General features: G+C 35.1%; 1 protein-coding gene across 1 annotated transcript in view; it reads right to left on the bottom strand.

Annotated features, from left to right (window-relative positions):
- The window catches only part of KCNH8 (potassium voltage-gated channel subfamily H member 8), a 373,783-nt gene that overhangs the window by 124,479 nt on the left and 223,626 nt on the right, over nucleotides 1-25,678 (bottom strand). The window contains exons 6-7 of the mRNA XM_032143681.2: nucleotides 20,543-20,700; nucleotides 15,879-16,086 (exon numbers count right to left, since the gene is read on the bottom strand). Coding sequence (XP_031999572.1) covers nucleotides 15,879-16,086; nucleotides 20,543-20,700 — 366 coding nt within the window. The remainder of the gene's footprint in view (nucleotides 1-15,878; nucleotides 16,087-20,542; nucleotides 20,701-25,678) is intronic.

Here is a 25,678-nt window from a genome sequence, read left to right as displayed (position 1 = left end):
GTTTGCATGGTATATCTTTCTCCAACCCTGTAAGCCTATGGGTGTCAGTATGTGTAAAACAGATCCCTAAAAGAGAGCAGACAAATGGGTCTTGTTTTCTTATCTAACTTACTACTCTGTGACTTTTAAGTGGATCATTTAGACCATTTACCTTCAAGGTTAATATTGATATGAGAGGTTTTGATCTTATCATGAAGTTGTTAGCTGTTTGCTGTGTAGTTTCTATTGTATTTTTGCTTTATGGGGTCTGTGAGCTGTATACTTAAGTGTGTTTTTGTAGCAGCAGTTATCATTCTTTTGTTTCCATGTGTAGAACTCCCTTAAGAATCTCTTGTAAGGCAGGTGTAGTGGTAACAAATTCCCTTAGTGCTTGCTTGTCTGTAAACTATTTTATTTCTCCTTCATTTATGAGTTCAGCTTGGCAAGATATAAAACTCGTGATTGGAATTTCTTTTCTTTAACTGTTAAAAATAGGCTCCCAATCTCTCTTGGCTTGTAAGCCTTTTTCTGACAAGTCTGTTGTTAGCTTGATGCTGTTCTCTTTGTATGTAATTTTCCCTTTTCCTCTAGCTGCCTTTAAGATTTTCTCTATAGTGCTGACCTTGGATAGTCTATTGGCTATATGTCTTAGTGATATTTGTTTTGTATAGTGTTTCACAGGTGTTCTCTGAATTTCTTATATCTGAATTTCTACCTCTCTAGCAAGATTAGGGACATTTTCTTGAATGATTCCCTCAAATGTATTTTCCAGGTTATTTGCTTTTCCTCCTTCTCTCCAAGGAATGCCAGTAATTTGTAGGTTTGATCAGTTTACATAAGCTCATATTTCTCAAAGACTTTGATCATTTTTAAAAATTCTTTTCTTCTTCATTTTTGTCAGACTGGGTTAGTTGAAAAGACTGGCTTTCTGGCTCTGAGCTTCTTTCTTCTACTTCATCCAGTCTATTGATAAGATCTTCAATTGTATTTTGAGGTTCCTCAAATGAGTTTTTCAATTCCAGAAGTTCTGATTAATTTTCTTTTTAGGGCATTTATCTCCTCCTTCATTTACTGCATTGCTTTAGGATTTTTTTTGTGTTGATTTTCCACCCTTTCTTGGGTCTCTCAGTGAACTTCCTTGTAATCCATACTTTGAATTCTTTGTTATTTCTGAGTTTCTATTTTGGATAGTGACCATTGCTGGGGAGCTAGTACAGATCTTTGGTGGTGTCACTACATTCAGATTTTTCATGATGCCAGCGTTCTTGGTTCTTGTTTTGGTTCCTTCTCATCTGGAGATGCTGGCACTTCTAATTCTTATAATTATGTTCATGCAGGTAGGATTTTTTCTTTTTCTTTCTTTCCCTATAATGTTATTACTATTATTTTCCTTCCCTTTACCTTCCCCTTCCACCCTAGGGGCTGTGGCTATAGAGAATGATGAGGAGGGTCTTTTGGCTTTGCTTGTATAAATTCTATATCTACGTACTTCTTTCAGCAGGTTTTAAATTGGGCTGTGCAGCTTGTCCTACAAGCCCATAGATGACACTTATAGGTAAGATTTGGTTGTGACCAATGTGGCTGTGTATATACTTGATCCTTGTTTACTGGCAGAAGCTCCCTGCTGCCTCAACCAATGCACTGACTCATGGAATGCACAGTGGTCTGAACTCTCTCCTCACTCTCCAAGGGGTGGGAGCCATGAAGGGTAGGGCTGGACCAAGCAAGTCTGCCAGCAGGTTCCCTGATGGCAGGCACAAGCACCAGTGCCAAAGGAGAATCCAATGGGTGGTCACCATGTACCCAGAAGTGTGCCCACATGTGGAGCTGAGAAACCTTGGCTTCGAGATCTCTGCATGGTAATGTGGGCAGCTGAAGCTCAATCTAGGAGAGTGGGTGCTCTAGATGCCTGGAGATCTTCCTAGGCATGGGGCAGAGACAGCACTCCTGCACCAAGATTTCTGCATGGAGGGGTGGTATGACTCAGGCTGCTGAACCAGGGAAACAGGTGCTCTGAATGCCTCAGGATCTGCCTGGACATAAAGCAGAGAGGATCTCACTACACCACTATCTATGTCTAGGAATGGTGGGGCAGGTCAGGCTGTTGAATCAGACAAGTGGGCACTCCAAATACCTGGATATCTGCCTGACCATGGAGCAGAAAGGGTCACCTCAAGATCTCTTCACAGGAGGGGTGGGGCAACTCAGGCTGCTGATCCAAGTGAACAGATGTTCCAACTTACTGGAGATCTGCGTAGATGTGGAGCAGAGGGATTCCCTCTGCACTACAATCTATGTCTAGGCAGGGTGGGACAGCTCAGGTTGCTGAACCAGGCAATTGGGGGCTCCAGATCCCTCTAGCAGATAAATTCTTATCTGAATACAACATTTGTAAATTTAGCAGGAACAGGCATAGAAAGATAGGGAAGATATGAACTTGAGAAAAAAACTACACTTAGATTATATTTCCATTAATATCACACCTTATTTTCTATTACTTGTTGTAAATATTATCTTTAATTTCCAATGCTGTAAATTAAAAAATACTATGTTTGGGCTTGAGAATAGAAGCATATAGACTACAAAGTAATTTTTAAAAAGACATATCAGGTCAGACTTACTCCTTCTTTGGAACAAGGGTCAGAAGTCATAAAAGCCATTTATTTCATGGATGTTTGGAAGTAGAAAAATATATTTCTATCTTCAGAAATATTTTGGAGTAGAGTAATTCTACTAAAAGAGCTGTTGTTCCCCTCTTCTTCTCATACAAATAAGAGAAGTTGATGTTTTAAAGATTTTGGAGATCAATTTGATCTGAGTAGCTCATTTTACAGAGAAGAAATCTGAGGTGTAGGGCCAGGATAGACTCTTAATTTTATAACACTCAATCCATGTTCTCCCCACTACATTATGAGGCCTTATCAAAGGAAACAATCAAGTCAAATTAGGGATTTAGAATATATTGTCTCTAAAGTCCTTTCTTACGAGAACATCCTGTGCATCTATGGGCTACAGTGGCTTAAATAAAAGAGTAACTCACCTGGAGCCAACTCAGTTGCATAAGGTTATTGAGTATGGGAGTTGAAAAAAATACAGCAGTTAAAGAGTATGTTGTGAAGAATCTCACAACATCTAGGCTAATTAGAACATTGCCCAAATGACAGAAGTCTTAAAATACTAGGAATCTCCCTTGCTTCTTACTACCCTTTAGAAATTAAACCAGAAATGAAATTTTGAACATTTTAAAACAGGTTATTTTTATATCCAACCTGAAGAGTGGTTGGTTTCTCTCAATTTAAGAAACTACTACATTTCTGAAAAGTTGCATGTAAAGCGAAACTGTTTATTAAGCTTGTTTGAATAGCAAAATTGAAAGTTCATGGCTATAGCTAAAAGTCTCCAAAGGTTAAGAACTTTGGGAAGAAATGGATTAAATGAGAGGGATTTCACAGAAGCATATTACTATATAGAATACAATTATACTTTAATGGTATAAAACCTGAAAGAATATAAAGACTAAAATGTTTTACTACTGAGTTATGGCAGCTGTTATGTAGTTTTCATTTACAACTAAAGATATGTCAATAGACTAAGGCATTAGTTGTTCAACAGACCTAAAATTCATATGCAAGACACATTTCTTAAAGGTAATGGAGCGAAATATTCCTTAAGTTAAAAACTTTAGAGATCAACTAGCTCTCAGATGTTTTTGTGTGTTTTGTTTACTAGGATCCTATGAAAGAATCTAATGAAACATAAAACTATACTTTAATGCAAATATCATTTATATAGGATATATTAATTTATCATTGGATATCTATAGCTTCCATTCATTTTCCAAAAGGGTTTATGATGCAAGAAGGATTGAAACTCAGTAAGAATCAGTCAAGTATCTCATTTTGACAGAAATAATTGAGACAAACATGGTTTGATAAAATGTCCTAGGTCAAACGGCTAATTAATGGCAGGGCTTGATTAGGATAAAGGATTCCCAACCTCCAGGCTAAGAATTGTTCTATTATGTCATGTTCTTTTATGAAATACATTTTTGAGAACCACAATATAAAGTTCTGTGGTATATCACAGATCTTTATCAAGCATCAATGTATATCAAGCATCGATGATAATGCCTGTCAGTGATTTATAAAACATCCTTTCAGCAAAATCTCTTAGTGAAGTTACAGTACATATTTAATAAAATACATCATTTTCTAAAGCTAGTAGCTAAAAAGACTATGGATATTAGAAGTCAGGGAGAAATTTATTAGTATGTATATATTATATGATTGTCTTTCTAAAAAACTCAGAAAATATAAAACTTATCAAACATTATTAGATACATATTATTTGATATTTCTATAAAATAATTTAAAGTCACTAGATTTTCTTATACAGTAATGACTGAAACAAAAATCAATGAAAAATAGATCCCATTCACAGAAGCACAACAATGCATAATACTTAAAAATATACTTAAGAAATACGTGCAGCCTGTGTAAAGAAAATTACACGATTTCACTTAATTATATAGAATAATATTTAAATAAATGGAGATTAAATATCATGAACTGGACAAAAATTCTCAATGTTCTCAAAGCATTCCTTTCCCTAATTTAATTTCTAAAATTAAAACTCCAATTAAAATGCCAGTTAGATTTTTTGGGGCAGGGATGTTTTTCCTAATATTTATCTAATAAGTAAATGAGCTAAAATGTCCTCTATTCTTCCTGCTATACTCCAAATTTTAAAGTACAATAATCAAAACTATGTAATATTTTAATAAAATTATACTGTCAACAGAAGAAAAATGAAGCCTAGTAAGAGCCATAAGTATGCATAATTAAGCATGATTAAAATGCTATATTGAATTAGTGGAAATAAATGGATTATTTGATAAATGATACTAGGAAACTGAGTAGGTGTTTAGAAAATTAATTAATTAATTAGGTTAGATCCAAACCTCAAGTCAGTAGATCACATTGCTCCCATTACCAAAAATAAATCTCTTTTCATTTTATTCTTTGAATGTTCACATTACCTTTTAGGCCACCCTAAGATCAGTAGTTCTTATGTGAGACATGTCTTCAACACCGAACTCATTTAAACATAGAAGCCCATGACACTCCCAGAGCCAGAAGCATATTACTTGTCCATGATCTTAACAACTACACAACTCAGGAAAATCCAGTAGAATAGAAAAACAGTGATTGAAGTCATAGGATCCTTTCAGAGAAGCAGTGGAGCCAATGAATGGTCAGCAAACTATCACCTTAAAACAAAGACTCCTTGGAGAAAATACTCAAAAAAGACCCACTCTTCTAAAATCTAGGTCCAAGGCACAGCCTCAGATGTTTAAGAGCCAAGAGTATTCCTTGAAAGCTAAGAAACCAAAATGAGACTGGGAAGATGAGACTAGAAAGCAACAGCTCTTTGGAGGGATTCTGCATCCAACAAGAGCTGTAAGCAGTGCCAATCTAAATTTATCTCCAGCTAGAAGATGGAAGCATGCTTGAGCCATTTGCTGAGACAGGAAATACAGAAAAAGCAACAGGACACAGAGTGATGAGCAGTCGAAATGATTAGTTTTCTCTTGTAACCCAGTGAAATTAAAGTTCTATAAAATTGAAATCATTGCTTATCCTTTCCTTTATTGATGCTATCACATAGTAAGAAATTCAAAATACATTTACAATTGACTGATGCACTGCAACGTCACACAAATTTCAGGACATCTGATGAGGAATAGGGCCTCTAAAATCTACATGTTAAAATGTTATATGGGGCATAATGTAAAACATACTACACAGGTTTCAATAAAATATATACTAGGTGCTTTAACAAAGTCCAGATAATGAAAATTACATAGTGATTAGCATCATCACTACAGAATGACAATTAACCTCAGTCACTAAGGATTAGCTGCTTAACACTTTTTTATCCTTAGGAATACGATGACACTGTGGTTATGATTTTTATTTTCATCATCAAAGCTAATTTGTCTTTGTTTTGGTTAAAAATATATCAGTGTGAGTGGTTCAAAACCTGCGCTTTTCTATAAGCACATTGAAATTTCACACTTTACATTTCAAATCAGTGACTTACACTTAGTATTTAATTCTTATACCTGTAGTCAGTACCCATAGACTTATTAATCTAGTAATTTTTTTCACAATAAAATTATAAATATTTAGAGTTTGCAATATGTTCTTCCAAGATGGGGGTACTAGTTAAAGATTGTTCTTTAGTAATACCATAAACAGAAGGATTTTATATATATATATATATATATGTGTATATATATATATTCTTTACATATGTATTTCGTAGGGGGGGAACAGAAGAAAGTGAGTAGTTGTTTGTATGAGATTGTCAGTAGATGTGAGGAATATGTAGAGTATAGATTGCAAGTTAATTATTGTATAGAAGGTCAAAGATTTTCAAAAAAGAGCAAGGACAATGTAGGGGCAAGGTATACTTGGATACTGTTTTATAAATCAGAAAACCAAACCCCAAGTGGATTAATTTGTGATACTTATAAATGCTTAATACAACTTATATTAATAATTGTCAGGTATTATAAGATCTTTTGAGAGAAAACCAAAACAGTTTCTCAAGTGTAATCTGAATACTAAGGGACTTCAGTATTTGGGTAGCCAAAATATCTAAAAGAATAGACTATTCAATAGAAATAGAATCTTGACTTTTGGTTTCCTATAACTTCATTGTCTATATTTTAGGCAAATCAGTTTTAACCAAATGACTAATGAGAATGTGGCCTATAATAGTACAGTATAAATGATGAGATACTATAAGGAAGTACGGAACAAGCATAACTTCCAAACACTGAAGGAATACTGATTTCAGAATGTCTTCCTCTTTCAAGCTAAAGAGTGACCCAATAATAAGGTGCAGAATCCCTATTTGTTGTTCACCCACTTATTCCTGCATCCATTCACTCAAATACATGTATTGTGCATGTACTCTCCACATACATGCTAGGATCAGTATCGTGGAGAACATGAAGACAGGAATTTGTGGTATAGCATATACACATTCCTGTCTTTCTTTCTTATACATGCATAAATATACATATACACATGTATGTATATCTGTGTGTATACTGTTAACTATGACCCAAAAATAACACATCATAATTCTATAGCACTTTTCAATTGGCAAACTGCTTTCATATATACTCTTATTTACACTCACCAATGATTTTGTAAGTAGGCATTTTTATATCCATTTTGTAGTGAGAATAATCTTGCTCTCTATTTTTGTAGATTTACTGTGGGATGATACATGTGATATCCTATATTTTTAAAAGATTAAAACCATGATTATTCTTCCTATTACGATATTGGTTTTAGTCACTTTTCCTAAGGTGTGTTTTTAAAACTTCAAATTCATAGGATAGGATGTTAATAGAGTATTAACAATATGTACAAAAAAGAAAAAGATTATGATAGAAAATAAATTTATGCAATGTTTCTTTTAAATAAAGTTTAATCAATTTCTTCAGAATTTCTCTGAGCTTATATGCTGCTAATATACCTTCTCAGTCTTTACAAACAGGGATGCAGTGTGCTACATTTCTCAAACTTACATGATAACAGAATCTTTGTTGCTTGGAGTGTTTGGTAGGAAGTGTGAACACATTTGGAAACTGTGGTGCAAAGATTCTGAGTATATTGTCGGTTCATTCCTTTCTAGGTATAAGTATTTTCTCCTCTTAAGCAACCATGGCAACTTGAAATCATATTAACTCCCTATCTGCTACCTGAAACCCAGAAATTCCCTTTCAAAGGACTGAGAATATTGTGCAATTAAATGCAAATTTTTGTTTTTCTTACTATCTAAATGCCCCAACAATCTTTAAATACGAGATCAGACTGCAGAGATAATGCAACTTCATAACTGGACATTGCTATATATACTTTACTTCCTCAATTTTTATAATAAGCAAAGTTTATTGCTATACTTAAAATATAAAAAAAAATTGAGTCTTTAAAATATACCATTTGCTCCTTATGACAAAAGAGTAAAATCTTACTTCTAAAACATGGAAATATTTTCTGTTTTCTAGAAGTCCTTATGAAAATAGAACACGGCATTGACAAAACTTTTAAAATGGATGGTATTTGATTTGAGTTTTCTGGAACTAACAGTAATATAAATTGTTTGTTATGACATTTTAAGTACTGTGTTGTACTACTTCAGTATTGAGGTTAATTGCTTTTAGATGGACCTCCTTCGTCCATCAGAAATAAACTATGTCCAAATAAATTTGCAGATGTGTTGGGGATTGAAAAAGTATAGGACAGTGGAAAAGGATATAAAGCACTGAATTGTTACTGGTTAGTGTTGTTTACAACTGGGAGTGTTAACTTCCTCAAAAGTCTCAAGACATTTTAAAAACCTTGCCACCCACGGTGAGGTGTGCAGGACCAGTGACACCAGCATCACTTTAGAGTTTGTTTAAAAAAGGAGGGTCTTGACTCCCGCTCAGACTTCCTGAATTAGAATTTATATTAAAGGAGATCCTTGGTTCATTCCAGTGCACATTAAGGCTTAACGTACTGGTTTTTGTTTTAAAAAAAATAAATCCAGGAGTCCTTCACTAGTGTCCACTTTAATGGCTGGAAAACTTCATTTTAGATTTTTTCCTCTTTTCTTTATCTCATGCATTCTTAAGAATGCGAATCTACAAGTAAGGCTTAGCTTTAAAAGTTTTTATAATGCTTTATGTAAACCCTGAAAAAGTAGGGTTAGCAAATTCAACCTTCTTTAGGAAAACTGATGTAGTTATTGAAGTAATCAGCTCACAACATCATAAGCCTGGTCATTTTTTTTTTTCTTACATAAGGCTTGTAAATGCTAAGTAGTTAATAACTAGAGAGCCATTCAAATCAATCAGCTTTTACGAGGTTTTATCCAACGAGGATCAGGAGATTTAGGATTAAAATTGTCAATGAAAATTTGAAAATGATGTCTGACTTAATCCTTTTTTTCCCATTCTAGATTCTTGGCCTTCCCACCCTACCCCGCATGATACAGATACACTTTTAGGCATCTGCAATGGATACGCTTGCTCTAGCCAAAGGGTAAGAGATAAAAGAGGTTCCTCTCTATTACAAAATACTCTTTGACCTTTGAAGTAGATTATTTATTTTAAAGTTCAGATTGTCATTGTCTTAGAGGTAATTTTGAAAAAGAACATAAGGTAACATTTTGGCTATAAAATGGGAGCTACTGACCAAGACACAATCTATTATAGCTGAGGGAACACAGATTGGTAAGTAGGATTCCACTGTTAGACTCACATAAGGAACACAGATTTGTTACAGTGAGCAAGATGCATCAAAAATACCACTTCTCCATATTTCAGCTAATTCTGTCTGACATTATGATGCTTTTTTTTTTTTTTTTTTGCTGGCTAACATCCTATCTGTTAGGGGTATGGGTGGGTTCTTCATTGTATATAGTAATGGAGAGACACAGGGCTCCACTTTCCATCATGGAAGGGTAAGATGGAAAGAGTCTTCTTGTCCTGGCTGTCTGTGTCTGAGCATGTGATTTAAGCTTAGCCAATTGAATTGTTCCCTCAGGCACTGTGAATCAGAGGTGCAGGGGAAGTTAAGACTCCTGCACAGGATCTACAGACAGAAACATGTTCAGGCCATCCTTGTGAAATGTCACAATTGAACTTCTTGGATTGGCAATCTGGGGCTACCTTAGCTCATGTTCTTTTCCTAGTCTTGTTTTGTATCCTTCTAATTCTGAGTCTACACGTCCTGCTAATGAATTCCTTTTTTGTTTTTACTTGCAATCAAGAATCATGACTGATACAAAAATATCACCTCTTCACCAGACTTTAAGAGTATTGCTATTTCAGTTCTACATTGCTCATTGATATAAATTTGAACAGGTGGCTGGAATTTCAGAGGGCTTCAATTAACAGTAAGAGCAGGTGGTGGTGATAATGCTGGCAGTTACCAACTACAAGCACACACTATGTACCAGATACTATCTGAAGTGAGTAGTCATGAGAGTCAGTATTGCCACACTCATAGACGACAAATCTGAGATTGTTTAATGAAAAACCACACACTGAGGTCATTTTGGCCAAAATCCCATGCCTGATTCAAGATCACATTCCTGAAGCAGGATTCAGACCTGAACCTTTTGAGCTGCAAATCAGAACTCTCATTAGGACGCTAATGGAGTTCTTCAGAGATTAATTCAGTATCATTGATAGAACTTTAGAAGTGATAGTAGCTAAAATAACATATACATATATTAATTGAGATATAAGAAAACATGCAAGGTCTACTTGTACATTTTTAGATATTTATTGATGTCCTCTTGTAAACAAATAACGCATCCTCCACTCCCTGCAAAGAGATCCTTCTGAAACATTTCTTTGCAACCTCCCAAAAATTAAACTGTAAAAAGCACTCTCTGATTCAGTTGTGACATGTCTCTTTAATACAGTGTTTAATCTTACCCTTGAAGCACTATATCTGAATTCCATAAAAATTTGATATATCCTAACAAGCTTACAAGGTTGATATAGGACTTGCCTCCTAAATGAACCTGAAATAAAAATCTCCTACGTATGTGCAATTGTGAGCCTACGTAAACATTTTTCAGAGGCTGACTTTCCAATTGAAAGGTGGTACAGATAAATTACTTTGAAGATATGCAAAAGCAAATAATTTTTGTCCCGCACCAAACTAAACCGCGAAGGCAATACTTTTAAAGCCATTTCTTAATAACTTTTGTACATAAAATGATAAGTATTCACTAGTCATACATAGTTCATGGTACTTTCTTTCATTAGAAGTAATTGTCATAATACAATGATAATGAGAATTATACCAGCTGTTACTTACTGAGCAGTTACTATGTACCAATCTAAATGCTTTATATATGTTGCCTGATTTAATACTGGTAACCCCACTGAGGTTGGCACTATTATTATTGTCAGTTTACAGTCATTGAAAATGAAGCACAGTGAAACATCTCCCACTGTTTGGTGGTGCTCTGTGGTCAAAGGATCACTGTTCAAAAGAGAACTTTATCCCTCACTGTATCTTATGATGAAGTCCACACTCTTTTATTTTTTTATTGTACTTTAAGTTTTCGGGTACATGTGCACAATGTGCAGGTTTGTTACATATGTATCCATGTGCCATGTTGGTTTGCTGCACCCATTAACTCGTCATTTAGCATTAGGTGCATCTCCTAATGCTATCCCTCCCCCCTCCCCCCACCCCCCACCCCACAACAGTCCCCAGAGTGTGATGTTCCCCTTCCTGTGTCCATGTGTTCTCATTGTTCAATTCCCACCTATGAGTGAGAACATGCGGTGTTTGGTTTTTTGTCCTTGCAATAGTTTACTGAGAATGATGATTTCCAGTTTCATCCATGTCCCTACAAAGGACATGAACTCATCATTTTTCATGGCTGCATAGTATTCCATGGTGTATATGTGCCACATTTTCTTAATCCAGTCTATCGTTGTTGGACATTTGGATTGGTTCCAAGTCTTTGCTATTGTGAATAGTGTCCCAATAAACATACGTGTGCATGTGTATTTATAGCAGCATGATTTATAGCCCTTTGGGTATATACCCAGTAATGGGATGGTGGGTCAAATGGTATTTCTAGTTCTAGATCCCTGAGGAATCGCCACACTGACTTCCACAATGGTTGAACTAGTTTACAGTCCCACCAACAGTGTAAAAGTGTTCCTATTTCTCCACATCCTCTCCAGCACCTGTTGTTTCCTGACTTTTTAATGATGGCCATTCTAACTGATGTGAGATGGTATCTCATTGTGGTTTTGATTTGCATTTCTCTGATGGCCAGTGATGATGAGCATTTTTGCATGTGTTTTTTGGCTGCACAAATGTTTCATATGGAACCAAAAAAGAGCCTGCATCACCAAGTCAATCCTAACCCAAAAGAACAAAGCTGGAGGCGTCACGCTACCTGACTTCAAACTATACTACAAGGCTACAGTAACCAAAACAGCATGATACTGGTACCAAAACAGAGATATAGATCAATGGAACAGAACAGAGCCCTCAGAAATAACGCCGCATATCTACAACTATCTGATCTTTGACAAACCTGACAAAAACGAGAAATGGGGAAAGGATTCCCTATTTAATAAATGGTGATGGGAAAACTGACTAGCCATATGTAGAAAGCTGAAACTGGATCCCTTCCTTATACCTTATACAAAAATTAATTCAAGATGGATTAAAGACTTAAATGTTAGACCTAAAACCATAAAAACCCTAGAAGAAAATCTAGGCATTACCATTCAGGACATAGGCATGGGCAAGGACTTAATGTCTGAAACACCAAAAGCAATGGCAACAAAAGCTAAAATTGACAAATGGGATCTAATTAAACTAAAGAGCTTCTGCACAGCAAAAGAAACTACCATCAGAGTAAACAGGCAACCTACAAAATGGGAGAAAATTTTCGCAACCTACTCATCTGACAAAGGGCTAATATCCAGAATCTACAATGAACTCAAACAAATTTACAAGAAAAAAACACAAGCCCATCAAAAAGTGGGCGAAGGACACGAACAGACACTTCTCAAAAGAAGTCCACACTCTTAAGCTTAGCACAGTCTTTAAAGATCTGGTATCTACCTACCTACCTCTTTGGCCTCATTCCCTTTCTACCACACCTCCATTCACCTTCAGTGAGAGTGAATTGCTTAATATATTAATAACCCTGCTGTCACAAATGCCTTTTCCTCAGCATCTATACAGACAAGACCTATTCACCCTTTAAAACTCAGGTCCTCTCTGAGAAGCCTTTGATGATATTCTAGTTAGATTTAGTGCCACCCCTCTATACCTATTCCTTTTATAAAATATATTGCACTGTAATATACCCATTAAATCTTTGTCTACTTTTCCCACTAGATTTTAAGCTCTATTATTTGTTTTGGTATCCCCAGTGCCTAACACAGAACCAAGTATGTAATGGGGACTTAAATATTTCATTTTATGGAAATTAACAATAATTAGAAATAAATTTTATCCTTTGGGAAAATGAATCTATTTTTATACATCTAATGTTAAACACAAACATAAGGAACAACATGCTCTCTCATCAAATGTTATTTGTATGATAAATTTTTGGATTCATGATAATTGGACCCAAAAAGGTAAAATTTACCATTAGTGCACAGATTACAGGGTAAAAACTAAAGTAGCCCACACTCTCCGCTACTTCATTATAAAGTTAGGTAGGGAAGGTCATGATTATTTAATCTGTGTTCAAATCTCAGCTGGGGAATGTTTTAAATGAACATTTAAATGATGCAAGTAATTTTAGGAGAAGGGAAAGTCTTTGTAGACAAGCCTGTAAACCCAATATTTACAACTTAATTAGCATACTGTTCATATCCCAGTAGGTGTTTGGACAGGAAATCTAATTCTCTGAAGATAAATTTTGGGTCATTTTTATCATAAATGAGTAAGATTATCAATTATTTGACATGCCATGATCATAGGATGTACTTTCTAATATATCCTCTGATGGTTTATGTGGATACTGACCCATAATAAGAAAAAAAATATCTACACACATATATATGTGTATATATATGTGTGTATATATACACATATATGTGTGTGTGTGTGTGTGTGTGTATATATATATGTGTGTATATATGAAGCACATTTTGGGGTTTGTTTATCCGTGATAATCATTACTCATGAAACCAGAAATAGACTTTCAAATTATATGGTGAGCTTTTTCACATTGTAGATGAGGAAACTGAGGCCCAGACAGGTGAGAAAAAATATTGCAAATCTGACAGCTGATTAGCAATGGAACCATGATGACAGGAGAGGTCTATTGCCCCCAGCCCAATGCTCTTCTTGCCACTACTTCATGACAATGCTCTCTCTGTGAGATTGGTTTCTGGCTTACAACCTCCTACTCATTACATTGAACTATAATACAAGGACCAAGAATACAAGTAAGGGGGTAAATATAGAAGCAATTCAGGTTGTTTTTTAAATTGACAAATAAATACCTCTATATGTTGTGGGAAGAAAAACAACAGCTAGATTGTAAGTCTGCAGCAAGCCTGGCATGTTGGAAATGAAACAAAAGGCTTTGTTCATATAACTAAATTTGAGAGTGTGAATAAGCTAAATTTCCCCGTCTGGAGACTCTCAGACTAGACGAGACTTACAAATTAATATGAGTATATAGGTCTGGGGCCTGAGGAAAATTAGGTCAGGTCTAAAAAGGAATCGGGTACTGACCACAAGTCAGAATTTTAATATGAATTCAAAACAAAGAGCAGAGATCTAATGCTGCAATTTACTGAACACCATTAGGATGATGACATATGATGTGATGAGGAAGCCTTCAAGACAAAGTTATAGAGAAGAAAACAATATTGAAAGATGGAAAATGTTTTAATCCACATACGATTCAGACCCTGATCCTCCTTTTAACCAACCCTTCTCTCTTTCTCCTTCTCCTATTGGATCTTATTTTTATCTAAGATATGTTTGCTTTCACTTGGTAGTTTTATTTCCCCATTTTCTTTGTTTCCTAGAATTGAGGACCCACAGCAAGACATTTAAAAAGTGCTTTGATAAAGAAGATAACAAACATTCTAAGATAAAAACTGTAAGAACACATCAGTTGTTTTGTGTAGCTCAGAAATAAAATTGGGATGTGAAGAGGTATTTTTAAGAACTTGGACAGGAGCTTATTCCCTCCCACCTGCTTTCCTAAGGTCTCCAGCTCTTCCTCCAGTGCTGCCTTTGAAGACTTTGTATATGTCCTATGCTGAGAGTTTGCCATTTATGAGGGCCAACACAGGGGTGTTCCAAATATGTCCAGCCATTAACTGCTGGTATGAAAAGTCTGGGCATTTTTCTTTCTTGGCAGTCTCCTGTGCAAAGGTCTGAGCTTCTTCCAAAAGTTCAAGATTGATTTTTGGTAGAGAAGGTAAGTGAAGGATTTTCTAGCCAACTAAGAAGCAGATTCTTTTGATTAAATGTCAGATTAATAAAAAAAAATTCTACATAAGGTACTGTGACAATTCTCTAAAGGGTATGACTGTGAGAAAAATGCAGATATTTTGGGATAGAGAGTTACAGTTTTGAGAATTTTCATTTTCTATAAATTTACTGTGGTTGACATAAGTTTAAAAATGTGTCCATGTGCATAGAGTTTCAGCTTCATTATGCAGATTATGTAACATTTAAAAAATCTCCCTTAAACTCCTATGTATTATGGGGACTCAACACTATAAATTATGTTTGTAAATATCCAGTCCGTTCTACCATCACAAATTCTCAAAGTGTGCTAAATGTGGAGAAGGTGTTATTATGTTTACTTTCGCTCCCATACTCTCTCTCTCTCTCTCTCTTTTTAAAGGGAAGGATGGTAGGATATCTTTTCTATTAATATGCCACCTCAAATATAAGTGATCATTTTCTTATTAGTTAAGATATCGTAGTGATAGGCCATAGGCCAGTTTCCCAGTGATTTACTATTACCAGCCCTGCATCAGAACACTTCAAGATAAGATTGAACATTATTTATCTAAACACTTCTACAGCCAAACTGGTCATTTTGATTATATATAAACTTTATAAAGTTTATATATAAAATTTATCAGTTTAACCCATTAATTTTTGAAAAAAATGTAAGGTTGTTCCAGAAAACCTTATTGAAATCAATTACTTGTATCATGGATTCAAAAATAGAAATTAATTAGACAAATTGATAGTAAGAATAAATATATTTATAGACTTATCTTTCACTTCCTCCAAGTTCTTGATACTCTTTTTTATTTTAATTTAAAAATGGAAAATGTGACAAATGTAAGCCCTTACCAACTTCCCACTTCAGAAGGCTGTTGTCTTCCCTCTCCATTTTTCCAATGACATACCAGATACACGCCATCCAGTGTGCAAGGAGTGCAAACATGGACATGAGCAGAGTCAGGACGATAGTACTGTGTTGGGAATAGCGGTCTAACTTCTGCAGCAGACGCAAAAGACGCAAGAGGCGCACTGTCTTTAGAAGATGCACAAGAGACACCTGTGGTAGGAGACAGAGCAGCACAACTTGGTGCATGTGTTAAATTCACACCACAACATTAACTTGGAGCAATTCTAAAAATTCTGGAAATGAAGTATAATTATTTTAATATTATTATTTTTATGAATTGTCTTTGTTCTTGACATATTATATCAGAAAGTGATAGGATTAAAGAGGCTGGAATAAAGGATAGGATAGGAAGGACAATTTAATTTATTTGAGGAAATACCTTTCTTAATTAGGGGTTATCTTTTTTCATTTCCTGTCTGATTTTACACTATAGTTTACATTCTGATACACAACTGAAACACACTATGGTATCAGAATTGTACATATCTCGAATCCCCTACACATACTTTCTTTCAACCCTACATTCCCTTCCCTGTGTCACGAAATTGCTTTATAATAATAATTCAGAAAAATTGAAGTAAAGGCATAGAAAGTGATAATAAAAATACCTTAGAGATTATTTCTTAAAATAGGTAGACCCATAAAACTTGAGTAAGTTCTGCCCACAAGTACCAGTAGCATCTTCTGCCTCATGTACTATACTTCCAACATTATCAATGGACAGAGGAAACATTTGCCTGAAGCTCACTCTCTCTCTCTGTCTCTCTTTCTCTCTCTCAGCGCTCTCTCAGACATGCTTAGGGAATTAAAATGAAATGGACAAGAATTTCTGAAGAGCCTCCTAGTGCCTTTGCATCCACTATAGCAGTAGACTTGTAGCTGAGGGATTATTTTATTGACTTCAGGGTCCAATTGAAAAATGTGCATCATTGGTGTGGACCAGAATAGTCAATATCATCATTAATAAGGGGTGCACATAACACACCTTCTTTTCATATCTTCAAATAACATTCTAAAATAGAAACAACAAATGAAACATTAAATTGTATGGAAATGCAGTTTGACAAACTTCTTGATGTCACCTTTAATTTCTTTGGGGAAAGCATAAGTAGAGAAGGAGTAACTTTATGGCTTTAACTAACTGCACTCTTTCCTTTACAAAACTGAATGAGACACAAGGTCAGCATCGGGAGTTTGCTTTTTGTATTTATCTAAAGTCAGTTGACTTCTAGTTCTTTCCTCTGCTAGCCATATTTATCTCTAAGAAAAACATACCTAGAACAGTACCTGACACATAGAAAATGCTCAATAAATATTTATTAAATGAGTGAATGAATAAATTATCAAGTTAAGATGCAAACACTCCAAGCTCAGCATAGAAACTGATATCCAACAAAATTATATTCAGTTGTAATCTTGTGAATTATTCTATATCGAATACAGTAAACTCTTAAGGGCACTTGAAGAACTTAACAGCTAGCTGCGCTCTTTTATTTCCTTTTGTCATTCTCCTGTGTCAAGTTTTACTTTCTTCTCCTTTACAGCTAAGTTCTCATCTATCATTTCTCAAGCTGATGGTTAGCTGGATGGTCAGATGCCAAGATTTGTAATTTCTATTCTGTTATTTAAAGATATTACTGGGGATGGAGTTTATTTTACAGGTATATGAATTTGATGGTTAGGTGACAATTTTGTAAGTGAAATGAAAACTAGAACGGAAGTCCCAAATGGACGAGGGCATCTGCACACATAATTTTGATACAGTCTCCCCATTTTCTCTGACCGGAAAGGGGATGTTTGAGCAAAGAATGTAGAGCTGCTTGTACATGAGAACAACAGTCATCTGCAAATATTAGGAACATGAACCTAGGTGTCCAGATGACCCAGATAGTTCTGTGTTCATTCTTAAGTCAATAAAAACTGGCATTAAAGAAATTATGCTTGCTCCCATCAGAGTCAATAGCTTCTTGCTAAAGTTTTAATGTTTTCTCCTGAAGAATGACAGGAGAAAAAAGCATATTTGACTTAGATGTAAATATGTATCTGAAAAAGGGAGAAGATTCTTTTGACTCCTTGGATGCTGTTTCAAATCTGTCACTGATGAGAATTATAAGCCACTCATAGACAGGTGCATTCATCAAACCCCCCTATAAAATCCTCTTTTACCAAATGGATGTGGCCACCTCCTAGCTATCACCCAGAAGGGAGAAAGAGAGAGAGAGGAGGCTAACTAACATGTTGTGAAGTCTTCCTAGGTTTTAGACATTTAGCAAAGCATTGTATAAATATGTTGCATTTTCAACATAAATATGTTGCATATCTGGTCAAAAACTCTTGTATTATGCCCATTTTATGGATATTTTAATGTTAACTTCCCCAAGTAAGTTACTCAGATGGTAAATGATAGAACTTGGATTCATACTTCTGCCCTTTCTACTGTATCAACATTCCTATGTCTTATTCATAATTGTATCTCTTACAAGTGCCTTCTACAGTGATATACATACTAGTTTTCAAAAAGCATGTGATCCGTACTTAAAAGAACTGCCATGAGCAATTGTGAGCAGAGCCAAAGACAAAGGTTATGCAGTTCTGAATGTCACCTATGGAGATGCATTAACTGGACATATTTTAGATTTGGGAGACAAACATCTTTGGTTATTTGTTTCTTTTTCTAAGTCTTTGTTGTAAAAGAGCATAACTCATAAGTTATTTCTCGTAACTTATGTTTTCCTGAGAAGAAAACATAATATCTTGAACAAGCTTTTCTGTTCAAATATTATACAATATTTGGTCCTGACTAACTTGTTTAAGAAGGATAATGAATTTAGGTGCCAACTTTTTAAATGCTTATATGCTCACTCCTGTGAAAAGCAGAACAAGTATCACTGGTAACAGATTTCTTCCTTCCCCTTTTTCTTTCTTTTGACACAGTTGTTGCCCTATACCTTGTATTATTTATAAAGCATTTGTGTTAGATTACATAAGATTGATGAAAAGAGAGCAGGAGTGTAGTGAAAGTATATAAATATTTAAAATTCGTCAAACATGCAAATTAGACTTTAAGACATTTCTTCATCCATGTTAATTTTGAGGAATGAGAATGCTAATGATATAAAAATGTATGTTATATATACCTATAATTATATATTATATATACATATTTAAAATATCTTATTTGCTCAGTACTCAAATAAAAATGGAACTAAAAAATGTATTCGTTTTTAGTAGCAAAGCAGCAAATTAATTTAAAATGGAATTGTATTAAATAATTAATGAACAATTTAAAACAATTTGCCAGGGGAATTTGGAAATTTTTTTAACCTTTTGTGAATTATATACTTATTCTGCAGTCTTGAAAAAACATGGTTTTAAGCCATTATGGTTTCATGATGGTACACTTATCTAGTCAAATTCAATCTTAAAAAGCACTGTAGAAACCCTAGATAACAATTCAATGTAGCAGTGATTGATATATACTAGACTTTTCCTGGGAGCTTTCCTTTCAGTTGAGTCATAAACGTTTTAAAGATGTTGGCACTATCAACCTCCCAACTTAAAAAGAAAAAGAATAAAAAGAAACTATTGTACAGGCAATTAACAAATGCACAAGTCTGCACTAACAAGTCAGGATCACAATTCTATATTCATTCTGAAGTTAATAATAATTGTATTTGAAACTGTGATTATTGTGTTTAATATTTAAAACTATGCCTTTAAATTTTTGAAGGAGAATATGATTTCTATAAAGCACTGTCAATTGACTAGAATATCTGCTTAATTTGAACTAATGTTTAATAAATTTTTACATGCCATAATTGGTTACTCTAGCAGAAAATTGTATTACTGCTTCACAAATGGCCTCCTTAAAAGTTTCTTTATAAGGGAGCATTTAATACTTTTAAGAATACCAATCATTAAATTATAAAAATGGCTACTACTACAAGTGATATGCTTTCTGTCCTGGGAGGCTACATGAGGGTAAGGGATTTAGAGCAAGAAAAAGAAGGTACCAAGATTCTTGCAAATTCAAGAGAACTCTCGAGTTTTACATTAGTCATATCATTTAGATTTTTGCTACATTCAACAGTTTTACAAGGACTTCTACGAAGTGGTTGAATTCCCTCATTTAAATTCAATAGTCCTCTCTATCTTGATCAGTCTTCAGTTGGTTTTGCCAACGAATAACAAAATACTAAAGAAATGAGAGTTAAGGGTCATAAAAGCAGAAAAAAAAATCTTCAAACTCTCTAGCAAATTCTTGAGACATGTATCTGCCTAGGTAATATAAAGTGATGCTTAAATTCCTACAGATGATTTCCTTATTAAAGAATTTGTTTAGTGGGTCAGTATTTATGATAAATTCAGCATTTCTGTGTTTCCTGGCTCTGGGTATTTAAAAAAGCATGAACAGGTAATATGAATGTCAAAAGGAAGTAACTTCATCAACCGAAGAATCTGGCCTGCTTATCACTGGGCATCAAGGCATCTTTATTGAAGAAGGCACAAAACCCTGGAAGCATAAATCGCCACAACCATTTAAAACCTAAACATGGGAAAAATAAATCAACCTTAAAGGCCATGTGGCGGGGAGCTCTTTACTCACCACTGTGACGTTGAAAGCATACAGGAGATCAAAAGGCAGGGCAGCGATTAAATCAATGATGAACCAGGTTGTGACATAGTGGATGCAAATTGATCTTGCTTCAAAGATAACTTGGCCAGACTTGCTGACATAAGTTGTTCGGAAATTTAAAATAATATCTGCTTGGGAAAAAAAAGGTTGAGAAATAAAGGGAAGAGATAGAGAAGAATAAAGAAGATAGGAAAGACAATGAAAGAAAGAAGAAAGGAAGGGAGACAGGCAGGCAAACAAGCAGGAAGGAATGGAGGAAGAAAATCGTAGAAAATTAAATAAAATTAGGCAAATGGCAACCACTTAGCCTAGTTCAGATTGATAATATCCAAAATATTCTCCTCTACAGATCCGGTTCAACTAAACAGATACTGAAGAAGGGTGAAAGTAATATTTTCTGAGCACATAATGTTCCAGACATGAAGCCACATGTTAAGATTATTAAAATAAATAATCGTAGCAATAGCAACAATAGTCATCACTTACTAAGGGTTCACTATGTACCCAATATTGTTCTAAGAGCTTGGCATAGGATATTTCACTTAATCCTTAGTATATCTCCTGAAGTAGACAGTGTTACTCTGATTAAAGAGTCAGAAATCAAGTCCCAAGAAGACAAAGTAATTCATCCAAGATCATATTGCCAAGAGTGGCAGAGTCAAGTTTTAATACAGATACAAGCTGGGCATGGTGGCTCATGCCTGTAATCCCAGCACTTTGGGAGGACGAAGCAAGAGAACTGCCCGAGCTCAGAAGTTCAAGATGAGCCTGGGCAACAAAACGAGAACTCATCTCTATTAAAATTCAAAAAAATTAGCTGGGCATACTGGCACATGTCTGTAGTCCCAGTTACTCCAGAGACTGAGGTGGAAGAATCACTTGAGCCCAGGAAGTTGAGGCTTCAGTGAGCCATGACTGCACCATGCACTCCAGCCTGGGCAACAGAGTGAGACCCTGTTTCAAAAACAAAAAAACAAAAAACCCACTAAATATAATCTGAAGTCTATATTCCTTATTTTGTATAATATTACTTATTTCCAAAGTTTTACTGATCTCTATGTTGATATGGAATTCAGCCCTGCCCTGAAGGCACTCCTATTAACAAAGTACTGGTAGTTTCTTGTGTGAATTTTTGGGTTAAATTCTATTTTAATGAAAGATGTAATAGTTTTCAATCTTTCCCTGCATCATTATTTAGTTATATATTATGGAGCGTTTTACAATATATGAGGTCCTCCTGAGTGCTGATCAAATGACATCCCTATGAGCTTCCAACAGCCCTATGAGCTTGAAAGAAGACCCTGAGCAGGAGAAAGGAACACAACTTAGCTGACACTTTGATGTCAGCCTTTTGAATTCCTGATCGGAGGATCCAACTAAGCCATCCCTGGACTTTTGACATATAGCAACTGTGAGATAGTAAATGGATGTTGTTTTAAGTTGATAAGTTTGCTATGCAGCAATAAAAACTAATACAATACTTATTATGTCATTTGATTCTCAGTATAGCCTTGTGAAGTGAAAAACACAGGAGTTATGACAAGAAAGATTAGTATTATTGTAGATAACACACAGGTTCTTCGTATGAGCTCAGTACAGTTCTAAGTCCTTTATCATCATAATCTCATTGATGCCTTACAACAATGCTAAGAGGTAGTCATTTCTATTATCTCCTTTTACAGATGAGGAAATTGAGGCATAAAAGAGGTCAAGTGACTTGTCCTGGGTGATACATCTGATAAAAGTGAAGCACAGGATTACATCTTCCAGCAAGTTAGTGAAAGAGCAAGACCCAAATCCAAGTCTCCTGAATTCCAGTTCAGGACTTTGGGTTTTGGTACCTTCACAGAGACTAGTCTTATCCCAGGTCTGGAGGCAAGTTCTGGGTGACCCAAAAAGAAAACAATCATTGTTCTAGTCTATTGTGAATGATATAACTTTTAAAAACTGAATTATTAAAAGTGATATTTTTGTCAAAAAATAAAAATATCTAGGTAATTTCATTGTTAATATTGAGAATATGAAAGAATGAAGCTAATTAATAAAGCACTCACATAGGATAAGAACAATCCCAGGTGAATTCCACTGCACAGTTAAAACACTATCGTGGCAAAGATGGACCATGGAAGCAGGGCCACTGTGAGGGAGACAGGTCAATGTAATGACATCAGACTGTAAGAGTAGCATGTGAACGTTCATTCTTCCTCTTTATTTTTCTAGGCTCTTGTACTTCCGCATTAGCAATGCAATTTAGTACCTCAGACCACCCACTTTGAAATAAAGCAAAGATTTCAATTTCATGTTTTCTAAAAGGAAGCACAGGTGAAGCATTTAAATTCTCATGAGTAAGAAAACCCAGAGTTGTTTACTAAGCTCATAAGTGATGTTTGGTTTCCGCAATATAGGCTAAGGTAAGCCCGTAAGTTCTTTATAAAATTAAAGGGGATAAACTCCTTGAATAAGTGGCCATGGGATCTACCACAGTTTTCACGGAAAACCCATTACCATCATGCATATACATCCCAGAAGCACTCCCATGAATGGAAGAATGAATGAAGTGAATGACCTATGGTTGACTGATACAGCAACATTTTTAAAGCTATGTGGTTAGTTACGTGGTTGACTAAAGAACAAAATAGTGGTTCAGACTTCTGAAAAAAAAAAAAGAAACTATCATCAGAGTGAACAGGCAACCTACAGAATGGGAGAAAATTTTTGCAACCTACTCATCTGACAAAGGGCTAATATCCAGAATCTACAATGAACTCAAACAAATTTACAAGAAAAAAACAAACAACCCCATCAAAAAGTGGGCAGAGGACATGAACATACACTTCTCAAAAGAAGACATTTATACAGCCAAAAAACACATGAAGAAATGCTCATCATCACTGGCCATCAGAGAAATGCAAATCAAAACCACAGTGAGATACCATCTCACATCAGTTAGAATGGCCATCATTAAAAAATCAGGAAACAACAGGTGCTGGAGAGGATGTGGAGAAATAGGAACACTTTTACACTGTTGGTGGGACTGTAAACTAGTTCAACCATTGTGGAAGTCAGTGTGGCGATTCCTCAGGGATCTAGAACTAGAAATACCATTTGACCCAGCCATCCCATTACTGGGTATATACCCAAAGGACTATAAATCATGCTGCTATAAAGACACATGCACACGTATGTTTATTGCGGCACTATTCACAATAGCAAAGACTTGGAACCAACCCAAATGTCCAACAACGATAGACTGGATTAAGAAAATGTGGCACATATACACCATGGAATACTATGCAGCCATAAAAAATGATGAGTTCGTGTCCTTTGTAGGGACATGGATGAAACTGGAAAACATCATTCTCAGTAAACTATCGCAAGGACAAAAAACCAAACACCGCATGTTCTCACTCATAGGTGGGAATTGAACAATGAGAACTCATGGACACAGGAAGGGGAACATCACACTCCGGGGACTGTTGTGGGGTGGGGGGAGGGGGGAGGGACAGCATTAGGAGATACACTTAATGCTAAATGACGAGTTAATGGGTGCAGGAAATCAACATGGCACATGGATACATATGTAACAAACCTGCACATTGTGCACATGTACCCTAAAACCCTAAAGTATAAAAAAAAAACAAAAAAAAAAACCAGGTATTTTCTGGGATAAGTCATTAGAGAATATTTGTTTAAAGAGCTTTTTAAATAACAATTTATTATTCAATTGAGTTAATGGAATGAAAAGAAATATGCTAAATTTAGGTTTAAAAAGAAGTAATTATAAGACTTTTATACACAAAGAGATAATAGTAAAAGAATAAAAGACTTTAAAACATCTATACAAATCTATTTTTGAAATACTTAAAAATTTTTTGGTTTTTTTCAGGGGAAAAACCTAGATATATATTATTTTCTAAGATTTCTAGGTCTATGATACACTTATAAAGTGTATGGTACACTTGCAAAGACTGTGTATGTTTATCCAATCAATATTATTTTTTCAGTAACTGATTTCAAAGCGAACAACTACTTTCGTCGTACTTATAAGAACAGACAGTTCTGGTATATTTACGAAACTTTTTCACATTCATTGATTTGAATATTTCCCATGCCATCCTCTCAGGTGGACTACTATCACTTGCATTTTAACAATGACACAGGAGGTTTAAGTAAAGTGTTTGAAGTCATACAGATAGTAAGCAACAGAGACAGAGGATGTCTTTTGACATTCAATCCCATTTTCTTTCCATTATCTAAATGATTACTAAACTTCTAAATATATTTTAGAGGAAATAACAATAGGTCAGTGCAAGTAAATGCATTTCTGATTGCAGTCCTTCGATCAAATTCAGCATCAGCACTACCCAGGTAAAATAATATTAAATTAGGGTCACAGAATTAAATGTGGTGAGATGAACTGTCTTTGATTCTGGAAGTACAAGGGCTAAGCTTTTGTTCAGGGATAACAGAGAAGTCACTCTGTTTTCTATCCAGTGGTGAGGATGTGGTGGTGGTGTTCACGAACCAGGATAACTCAATGTTTATAAATATTTCCTTCCATTTAAGAGAACTGTAGAGATGGCAAGTACAAGTTCTTCTTTGAAAGTGAAGGAAGCACAGAATAAAAAGATTGTGATGAGGAAAAGAGCTTTCTAGATCTGGTGTCCCTCATGACAGAATCATAGAAGCAGAGTGGAGCTTCACAAACACCGAATGTAGCTGCTCCTCCCCCTGTAGCTGTCTCACTTCAAGATTTTTGTATTTTTGGCTAATTAAATCAGCAATTTATTTAAATATTACAATAAGAATATGATCTCCAGACAATCCATAACCCATCTGAAAAGCAGCAGTATAACTTTCATTTTTCAGAGTCTAGAAGCATAAGTATGCTTTTCAGCCTTACGTTGAAAAATACATAGAAGTGTATTCATTAATATCTAGTTTTATATGTAATTTTCTTGGTAATATCATTAATGAGCAATTTGCACAATTGTCCATAAGTACAAAACACACACCTATACACACAGTTTAAATTTCTAAGAAATTTCAAAATCCATAATAAATTAACTGAAAAGGATTTTTCACCTAGAAACCTTAATGTCTCCA

Source organism: Hylobates moloch, unplaced genomic scaffold (assembly GCF_009828535.3).
Source record: "Hylobates moloch isolate HMO894 unplaced genomic scaffold, HMol_V3 SCAFFOLD_22, whole genome shotgun sequence".
NCBI lineage: Eukaryota > Metazoa > Chordata > Mammalia > Primates > Hylobatidae > Hylobates > Hylobates moloch.
This window is presented reverse-complemented; position numbering and strand designations above follow the sequence as displayed.